This window comes from Gadus morhua, chromosome 23, assembly GCF_902167405.1.
Source record: "Gadus morhua chromosome 23, gadMor3.0, whole genome shotgun sequence".
Taxonomy (NCBI): Eukaryota; Metazoa; Chordata; class Actinopteri; order Gadiformes; family Gadidae; genus Gadus; species Gadus morhua.
Window position 1 is genome coordinate 5,179,212 of NC_044070.1, and position 10,103 is coordinate 5,189,314.

The window sequence follows — 10,103 nt, forward strand, 5'->3', positions numbered from 1 at the left end:
CTGGGAGGAGAGGGAACCTGAGCTATGGCTCTGGGAGGAGAGGGAACCCGAGCTGGGCCCTGCGTGTCCAACGTGTTTCCATGAGGCTTCATGCAGACAGGCGTCATTAGCCTATGTTTGTTTTGGGCTCTCTGAGCTCTTTTGGCTAGTCAATAATATGTAAATACAGTCTATTTCATTGATTATAGTATCTCTATATTGGCATGAGAAATATACAATTGTGAATGCAGAATGAACTTAAATAAAATGTATTTCTCCTGCCCTTCTACCTGGCACATCGCTCTACTGCAGGGGTCACAGGCCATCAGACATCCATTGATGGGCCCCCACCAGGCGGGAAACCGAATGATCAGACCCCCCGGGGCCCCGACTACCAGCCCTTCAGGTCAATATGCAGCTCCTCTCAATCTGGCTCTTCCTGTTGCTTGTAATGTCTACCTCTCCTTTATGTTATCCTGACTCCTTCTCTGTGCCTCTCCTTTGACCCTTTGTGATTGTACTTTTATCGTCCAGGCGTCAGAATGGACTACAGCCAACATGGCGGAGCCAAGCCCCATGGTTGCACTCACTGCAAGGCACCACTGCTGGGAAATGTAGTCCACATGACCACCAAGAACCTCAAACAGGTGCGCACACAATCACACACAACAATGACCATGAAGGCGCAACACAATGTCGGCTGTATTGTAATCTGTGTGTGTGTGTGTGTGTGTGTGTTTTGAAGGAGGGCCAGTCCAGAGCAGCCACCACCCTGCCGTTCTGTAGCACCAACTGCTCGGCGCTCTACTCGTCTGGTCTGCAGAGCAAACAGGCTGACGTCAAGGTAACAATGACCCGCCATCAACCATCACACGTGTGTGATGGTTGTAGAGGAAGTACTATTCCACCCATCCGGTTGGATGTGTTTAAACATACAGTTACTTAAGTGTCTTCTCTACACGGCTGATCTCTATGTGCCCCCCCCCGCCCCCTCCCAGCCGGCGGCTCCTCCCCCCTCGCTCCCCGTGGAGAGCAGGGGAGCCTCTCCTCCCAGTAAGACCCAGCAGCACCAGTACACCAGCAACATGTCCTCCATCGCCGTCCACTGCCTCCCGCTGTCCTCCTCCTCCTCCTCCTCCGGCCCCGCGCCCCCCTCCTCCCCTCCCCTCTCCTTCCCCCCGGCCTCCGCCCTCACCTCGGACAGCGCCGCCAAGACGGACAGCCTCAAGGTCAGCCCCCCCGCCTCTCATCTGCTCCTTGATTGGTTGAGGGTTCTGTCACAGAGTTGAATGATTGAACAGTTTGGATGTTGAAGGACTTCATGTGGCTTGAATGAAATAGCAATTTATTGATGATTGATCATTGATAACGGAATGGGCAGTTGATTTATTGATGGGGATGGATCGATCTATGGATTAATTGATCGATTGACGGCCGTGTTTGATTTGCACGGATCGGTTGGGTATATTCCTTAATCCAACATTTTGACTGACAGGTGACGGTGAAGCTGAAGCCCCGCCCACGCGCCGTCCCGGGCGGCGGAGGCGAGGACTCGTCGTCCTCGTCCTCGTCCTCGTCCCGCCACGGCGTGAAGCGTCTGAAGCCCTCTCGCTGGTGTCGCTGGAGCCTGCGCATCACGCTGCCCCGCGGCGGGGGGCAGGCCACCCCCCTGCCCAGCGAGGAGGAGGTGGACCTGCTGCTCAGGAAGCTGGGCGTGTGTCTGCGGCCCGACCCGCTGCCCCGGGACCAGCGCCGCTGCTGCTTCTGTCGCCAGCTGGGCGACGGGCTGACGGACGGGCCGGCCCGCCTCCTCAACCTGGACCTGGACCTCTGGGTGGGTGGTCTCGGCCGGGGGGGGCTCTGGTCTTCAGTGGGCTGTAGTCCTAATGCCTCTTATTCTATAGGACCTTCTCATTTAAGGATTTCTTATTACATCGTACCCTCTCATTTTTACTTTTAGCGTATCTTACGTTCCTCCACTTTTAAGATTTATATCATTTTTTCTACTTGTATTAATTTTTTTTACAAGAAATATAAAAGACTAATCGTGTGTGTGTGTGTGTGTGTGTGTGTGTGTGTGTGTGTGTGTGTGTGTGTGTGTGTGTGTGTGTGTGTGTGTGTGTGTGTGTGTGTGTGTGTGTGTGTGTGTGTGTGTGCCCGTAGGTCCACCTGAACTGTGCGCTGTGGTCCAGCGAGGTGTACGAGACCCAGGCTGGGGCCCTGATCAACGTGGAGCTGGCCCTGCGGCGGGGGCTGGCTCTGCGCTGCGCCCACTGCCAGCAGACCGGGGCCACCAGCGGCTGCAACCGCCTGCGCTGCTCCAACACCTACCACTTCACCTGCGCCCTGCTGGCCAGCTGCACCTTCTTCAAGGTAACAGGAGGACACACACACACCTACACGCACCTACACGCACCTACACGCACCTACACACACTCTCACTCTCACTCTAACTCTAACTCTCACACTCTCACACTCACTCTCACACTCACTCACTCACTCACTCACACTTTACTCACACACACACACACTTTACTCACTCACTCACACACACTTTACTCACACACACACACACACACACACACACACACACACACACACACTTTACTCACACACACACACACACACACACACACACACACACACACACACACACACACACACACACACACACACACACACACACACACACACACACACACACACACACACACACACACACACTTTACTCACTCTCACACACACGCACACACACACACTTTACTCTCACACATTTCATGCAGACACACTGAACCCCACCATGTGATCCACCCTGTTCGGCTCCTGACCTGCCGTGTGCCCCTCCCCCCTCCAGGATAAGACCATGCTGTGCCACCTCCACAAGCCCCGGTCGGGGCTGCCCCCGGGGGGCGGGGCCGACGCCCCCAGGCCCTCCACCAGCGGCGCCTCGCCCAGCTCCTCCTGCTCGCCGCGCTCCCCCCCGGGGGGCGGGCCCGGCGCCGAGGACCCCTACGACTCTGAGCTGCGCTGCTTCGCCGTGGCGCGGCGCGTCTACGTGCAGCGGGACGAGGCGCGGCAGATCGCCGCCATCGTGCAGCGCGGCGACCGCCAGCACACCTTCCGCGTGGGCAGCCTGGTGTTCCGGGCGGTGGGCCGCCTGCTGCCCCAGCAGATGGCCGCCTTCCACAACCACGGGGCCATCTTCCCCGTGGGCTACCAGGCCCACCGCCTCTACTGGAGCATGCGCCACAGCAACCGGTAACCACCCGACCCTCTGATTCATTAAGAGCAGGGGCCACACACACACACACACACACACACACACACACACACACACACACACACACACACACACACACACACACACACACACACACACACACACACACAGAGAGAGTTTAGACAATTAAAACGAACAGCGACTGTTTGGAAGCTGGGTTGTCGTTTCCAGAAATGTTTTTAGGAGGATAAGCGAGGCTTATGGAGGGACGACGCATCGGGGACGAGAACGTTCCTTAGCAGTGCTATAGGTTGATCCTGGTCCAACCTCTCGTCCTCAATGCACCCAGTTTAGAAAACGATGACGCGGCGGGAATACAGCCTCCTCTGGTCCTCTGTGGGCGGGGTGCATGGGGTCCTCTGTGGGCTGGGTGCATGGGGTCCTCTGTGGGCGGGGTGCATGGGGTCCTCTGTGGGCGGGGTGCATGGGGTCCTCTGTGGGCGGGGTGCATGGGGTCCTCTGTGGGCTGGGTGCATGGGGTCCTCTGTGTGCATGGGGTCCTCTGTGTGCATGGGGTCCTCTGTGTGCATGGGGTCCTCTGTGTGCATGGGGTCCTCTGTGTGCATGGGGTCGGCTGGGTGCATGGGGTCCTCTGTGGGCGGGGTGCATGGGGTCCTCTGTGGGCGGGGTGCATGGGGTCCTCTGTGGGCTGGGTGCATGCCATCGCCTGCATTCATTGTTACGGGACGTGTTGAGTCACATGGTTACGTCAATAAAGCAGTTTTTGCTACAGCCACTAAAGTCGAGTGGTAGTTAGTAGAGACTGCGATAGCCTTAAAATCCATATAGCCCCGCCCCAAAAGTACGAGTATCTCCCTGTAGTCCGTAAAAGCCCCTCCCACAGTTGTTCTAGTGATGATTATTTTCCTTTAATAGCGTCACCGCTAATTATTTGAATGGATGATAATTAGGTGTCTAACGTGTGTGTGTGTGTGTGTGTCTGCAGGCGGTGTAAGTACATGTGCTCCATCGAGGAGCTGGAGGGCGAGCCCCTCTTCAAGCTGAAGGTGGTGGAGAAGGGCTACGAAGACCTCATCCTGACCGGACCCACCCCCAAAGGTATGACCTCTGACCCCGCCCTCTGCCACCTCCCTCCCCGTTGCCCCGTTACCGTGTGTGTGTGTGTGTGTGTGTGTGTGTGTGTGTGTGTTAACACTGCCGCCTGACCTGCAGTGGTGTGGGACCGCGTCCTGGAGCCGGTGTCGGGGCTGCGGACCGCCAGCGGGACCCTCAAGCTGTTCCCCGCCTACCTGAAGGGGGAGGACCTGTTTGGGCTCAGCACCTCGGCGGTCACCCGCATCGTGGAGTCGGTGCGTTGGCCATGGCGCTGTAGAGGGAGAGCCGGGGGCTCACCGTGCACGTACACACACACACACACACACACTCACACTCACACACACACACACTCTCATGTCATGCATTGTGACATGGAACATTTAAATACGTGATGCATGTATAAATGTTCCTGATCCCTTTATGCATGGATGGGGCATGTGTCTCAGGAGGTAGAGCGGGTTGGCTGGGAACCAGAAGGGTGCTAGTTCGATCCTCGGCTCGTCCTAGCCGAGTGTCGAGGTGTCCCTGAGCGAGACGCCTCACCCCGACGGCTCCCGACGAGCCGGCTGTCGCCCTGCGTGGTTGATGTTAGGCATTTTGTGAAGAGCTTTGAAGGGCCACTGGCTAATGCAGTCCGTTTACCACCAGTCCGTTGACTGATATGAGGACGCACGCACACCACAATCGCTGCTCGTGCTCGACACTCACACCGTCAACGCCTGCACAACATGAACAATGACTCACTGAACGATGGGTTAGGGTTGCACGTTGATGTGTCTCTTTGTGTGTGTGTGTCTGTGTGTGTCTCCAGCTGCCCGGCGTTGAGGCGTGTGACCGCTACACCTTCCGCTACGGACGCAACCCCCTGATGGAGTGGCCCCTGGCCTTCAACCCGTCCGGCTCCGCCCGCTCGGAGCCCAAAGCCTGCCAGACCAAGAGGTACCGGGACCCCCCTCACATGTTCAGCACTGCCTTCAATACGGGGGGCCCCTGATGGAGGGGCCGGGACGCCCTCACATGTTCAGTACTGAATCAATAAGGACCCCCTGAGGGGGGCCTTTTGCCTATAACCCGTCCAGCTGGCAATTAGCAATTAATTGCATTTGATTGATGCCAAATTAAATAAACCTTTGTCAAACATAATGCAGTGACACTACTACATTAAACTAATGCAATTGTAATGAATAATGGGTTGTTTCACCATTTCACAGCAAAAAGTCTGTTTTCATTCACTAAATCCTTGCATTGCTTTTGCCTTTCTTTCTTTCTTTCTTTCTTTCTTTCTTTCTTTCTTTCTTTCTTTCTTTCTTTCTTTCTTTCTTTCTTTCCGTTTCTCTTCCCGCCCCCCGCCCTCCAGGCCCACCCTGCTGACCAGCATCGCCCCACGCTGCCAGGGCTCGGTGGGGGCCATCGTGGGCCTGGTGCCCGGCGTCATCTCCCTGTCCCCCGGGGAGGCGGTGGCCGGGGCCCCCCAGGGCCGCCACTCCAAGTCGGCCCAGTACCGCCGCATGACCGCCGAGTGGAAGACCAACGTTTACCTGGCCCGCTCACGCATCCAGGTGACACACACACACACACACACACACACACACACACACACACACACACACACACACACACACACACACACACACTCCTGCATGCCAGGTAATACACACACACACTCCTGCATGCCAGGTAATACACACACACACACACACTCCTGCATGCCAGGTAATACACACACACACACACACTCCTGCGTGCCGATACATTGAACTTGCACCACTCGTGTCAGACACCTACACACTCACTTTGTGCTCAATCAAACACAGCTGTCTTTGTCACTCTGTGAGGTCTGTCTGTTTGTGGTCTTATATCGTGTGTGTGTGTGTGTGTGTGTGTTTGCAGGGTCTTGGTCTGTACGCGGCCAGAGACATAGAGAAGTGCACCATGGTCATCGAGTACATCGGAACCATCATCCGGAGTGAAGTGGCCAACCGCAAGGAGAGGCTGTACGAAGCTCAGGTAACCCTCGCTCCATCCCTCCAAACATACGTAGCTCACAGACACCTGGGACTAGGAAGTGACCATGTACGGTGTGTAACCTACGTGTGTGGGCTTTGCGTTACAGAACCGTGGCGTGTACATGTTCCGGATCGACAACGATTACGTCATCGACGCCACCATCACCGGAGGACCTGCGCGGTACGGCGTCACTCACCCATGTCCCTCTCAGACGCTGACATTTAAAGGAAGCGCTTCAGAATCTGGATGAATTAGCGACACTCACCTGTTTGTTGTACATCCTGGCACTTAAATGCACGCAGTTATTGTGTGTCGTACTTAGTTATAGTACTTAGCATTGTGAAGCATCTTATCCTAGATATCTTTGTTTCATACGGGGGAATGGGTTAACCTAGTGATTGTTAGTGCTTGGCACTTCTTTCTACGAACAGGGTTCTCTACTGACAGCGATATGTTGTTACACCGTCTTCCGACAAATACACTTATTGTAATTCGCTTTGGATAAAAGCGTGTGCTAAACGTCCTAAATGTAAGATCCAATGAGAAGTCTCCGGGCCGAGTCCACCTGCCCCCAGGGCCCGGTGTCGTGGGTACTGAGTCCCTCCCGGGGCAGAAGGGTAATGCGCTGTGTTCCCCTCAGGTACGTCAACCACTCCTGCTCTCCCAACTGCATCACGGAGGTGGTGACCGTGGAGCGAGAGAACAAGATCATCATCAGCTCCTGCAGACGCATCCAGAGAGGAGAGGAGGTAAGACGCTCAGCTAGTTCACCAGTCAGTCAAACAGTCAGTCAACCTGAGAGGAGGTAACCCGCTCAGCTAGTTCACCAGTCAGTCAAACAGTCAGTCAACCAGAGAGGAGGTAACCCGCTCAGCTAGTTCACCAGTCAGTCAAACAGTCAGTAAACCTGAGAGGAGGTAAACCGCTCAGCTAGTTCACCAGTCAGTCAACCTGAGAGGAGAGGAGGTAAGACACTCAGCTAGTTCACCAGTCAGTCAAACAGTCAGTCATCCAGAGAGGAGAGGAGGTAACCCGCTCAGCTAGTTCACCAGTCAGTCAAACAGTCAGTAAACTAGAGAAGAGAGGAGGTAACCTTCTCAGCTAGTTCACCAGTTAGTCAGAGAGAAAAGGAGGTAAACCACTCAGCCAGCTAGTTCACCAGTCAGTAAGTCAGCCAGTTTGTTCACTAGTTGTTGGACAGTACGTTTACTAGTCAGACGGTCAACCAGTTAGTTAACTAGTCAGTTTGATAGTATGGTAACTAGTCAGTAAGTGAAATGGTCTGTTCTCCAAATTAAGAGATGGTAAACAGCTCAACCAGTTAGTTCACTAGTCAGTCATCCAAAGAGAGGAGTTAAATCAGTCTTCAATCAGTTAACCGGTTAGTTCAATAGCTTGTCAGTTAACCATTAAGTCAACAAGTATGCCTGTTAAACAGTCAGTTAACCAGTTTGCAAACTAGTCAGTCAGATAACCCAGAGGAGAAGAGTAGGAGGTAAACAAGTAATTCAGACATTTAATCAGTCAACCGACTCTTAAAGCAACCCTGTCTCTCTCTCTGTCTCTCATTGTCTCTGTCTCTGTCTCTCGCTCTCTCTAACTGTCTCTCTCCTCAGCTCTCTTACGACTACAAGTTTGACCTGGAGGACGATCAACACAAGATCCCCTGTCACTGTGGAACGCTCAACTGTCGCAAATGGATGAACTGACGCTCACCTTGACACACACTTACACACTCACTCCCAGGTGCCCGCCTGCTCTGAGTGTGGTTGGCAGCTCTCTTCGTCTTGGTGCTGTGTTCAGCGGAGAATCCCGTCTTTGACCATCACATAAACAACGATTAACAAATCCTATATTCATGTAGACTGTTTTTCTTTTCACTGGCGGCATTTAGTCTTTTCCATGATTGGCTGTTTTTTTTTTTTGGTTTATGTCGAGTCCTACAGTGTCGGGTGAGTGCAGTGGTCAGAGGTCACCTGATCGGTGGTGGGTTCACTGATTGGCTACTGCCTCACGTCCCGTCTTCAAGGGGCTGGTCCTCTTTGAAAGGAAAAGAGGAATATTATCTGTGTACATACATTGTCGCCGCCGTGGCGGTTGGACACATGCTTTAGCGCAACACGCAGCTTAACTCCAGAATGTACGCCCTTCTAGTTCCTGAAAGGGAGGATTATTAACTTGCACTAATAACTGGAGACAAATTCCCGTCGAAGAAATACTTGATTCCATGAGTCAGTTTTTGGTTTCCCCCCCGTCTCGCTTAGTTCTCCCTCCCTCTCTTTTTTTAATTTTGTGTAAAATAAGAGATCTTTTGTATTTATTACTGAATGAAGCTATTTTCTAAACTGCAGGAGGTTTGGTGGCTAGAATTATGTAAATATCTGTATCGAAACGAGACGAGAAATCCGTGTAGAGAATCATGACCAAGAGCTACCTTGACCACATCATCATCTTCACCTTCATCATGGTTGTCTGGAAGCTGTATCTGTTAGACCAGGCAGGGTGGTATATTATGTAAATGTGTACAGAATGTTTATAGAACAGAGTATTTTTGTTCCATTTTACCTTTTTTGTTTAAAGGCAAAAGAAAACAAATTGACCACATGAAATAATTTTGAATTTAAGAGTTTTGAAGTGTTCTTTGAAAACATTTTTTCCTGGCTTCCCGAAGGTCCGCCTCTTCCTGCCTGGCTGCCTTGTCAATCAAAACCCCCCTTTTTTTGACAGAAGGCCTCGCTTATGTTCCTAATAACATTTCTGGAAATGACAACCCAGCTACATACTTGCAAATATGCGTCTGTTCATTTTAATTGTTGAAACTTTGTGTGCGTGTGTGTGTGTGTGTGTGTGTGGCCCATGTTTTTTGAAATCAGAGCTTTTGAATCTGATAGAAGCTTCTTAACTTGCCGTTTGTGGCCTGGAATAAAACTGGTAGTATCAGTTCTTTTTTTTTTTATATGTATTTTTGGTTTGGTGCACATAAAGAGCTGTGGACTGTCCAAGTGGCTGTTGTAATATCTAGATCCACACACAGCATGTCCCTGTCTGCCCCACAGCCACAGTGTATATACTCACTCCCACCTCTCTACCCCCTGTAGTCGTTGTACATTTCCCACCCTAACAAGCCACTGATCCCAGTCCTGATGTGTACAGTCGTAGAATCTATTGATGGACACATGAAGCCTTTTGAAGAAAATGTGACCTAATAATTATGTATCTTTATGTTTTTGGGAAAAAAAAGTTGTGAATTTAGGATCATTTACAAAAAATAAAAATATTTTACATCTTGAGCTAATGGTCTCGCAAATCATTTTATTGTCAGCTGAAGGCTAACTTTTTTTCTACCAAGTTGAATATATGCATTCTAGTTCTTAGGGTATTAGAAACCATGCCTTTTATAGTTAGGCTATTGTTGCTAAAAAAAATGATTCACCAATAAACCAAGAAAATGTTGAATACTGACAAAGTACAAATGTTACTGAAGTATCTGAATGTTTTCTGGCTTCCTTTAAAACAATGAGGCACAGTTACAGCTAGAGTGGGGGTTGTGTATTTATTAATCGTAACTAATACACAATTTTATACAAATTATGTTAACCCTGTTAATCAATGAGTCAGTCAATTGAAAATGATTTTTCTACATTCTCCTCTGACATAGAGATACCTCCCTTCCTCTCTAATTGAAAGGTGATAAGATAGTTTGCTTCTGCATTGCCAGTGTTGCCACGAAGTCTGATACTGAGACCAATCGACTGACTTCTCGGTTGTATAGATTGCAGCC

The 10,103-nt window shown here is 51.5% G+C and overlaps 1 protein-coding gene across 11 annotated transcripts in view; it reads left to right on the forward strand.

Moving 5' to 3' along the window:
- Positions 1-9,612, forward strand: part of LOC115537372 (histone-lysine N-methyltransferase 2C) — a 47,279-nt gene extending 37,667 nt beyond the window's left edge. For all 11 annotated transcript variants that reach the window (XM_030349238.1, XM_030349240.1, XM_030349243.1 and 8 more), the window contains 15 exons: positions 292-385; positions 514-626; positions 725-823; positions 978-1,208; positions 1,475-1,813; positions 2,143-2,352; positions 2,834-3,237; positions 4,206-4,318; positions 4,433-4,569; positions 5,127-5,254; positions 5,673-5,874; positions 6,206-6,322; positions 6,429-6,502; positions 6,963-7,071; positions 7,939-9,612. In XM_030349238.1, coding sequence (XP_030205098.1) covers positions 292-385; positions 514-626; positions 725-823; positions 978-1,208; positions 1,475-1,813; positions 2,143-2,352; positions 2,834-3,237; positions 4,206-4,318; positions 4,433-4,569; positions 5,127-5,254; positions 5,673-5,874; positions 6,206-6,322; positions 6,429-6,502; positions 6,963-7,071; positions 7,939-8,031 — 2,463 coding nt within the window. In that variant the 3' untranslated portion in view covers positions 8,032-9,612. The remainder of the gene's footprint in view (positions 1-291; positions 386-513; positions 627-724; positions 824-977; positions 1,209-1,474; positions 1,814-2,142; positions 2,353-2,833; positions 3,238-4,205; positions 4,319-4,432; positions 4,570-5,126; positions 5,255-5,672; positions 5,875-6,205; positions 6,323-6,428; positions 6,503-6,962; positions 7,072-7,938) is intronic.
- Positions 9,613-10,103: the final 491 nt, after the last annotated feature.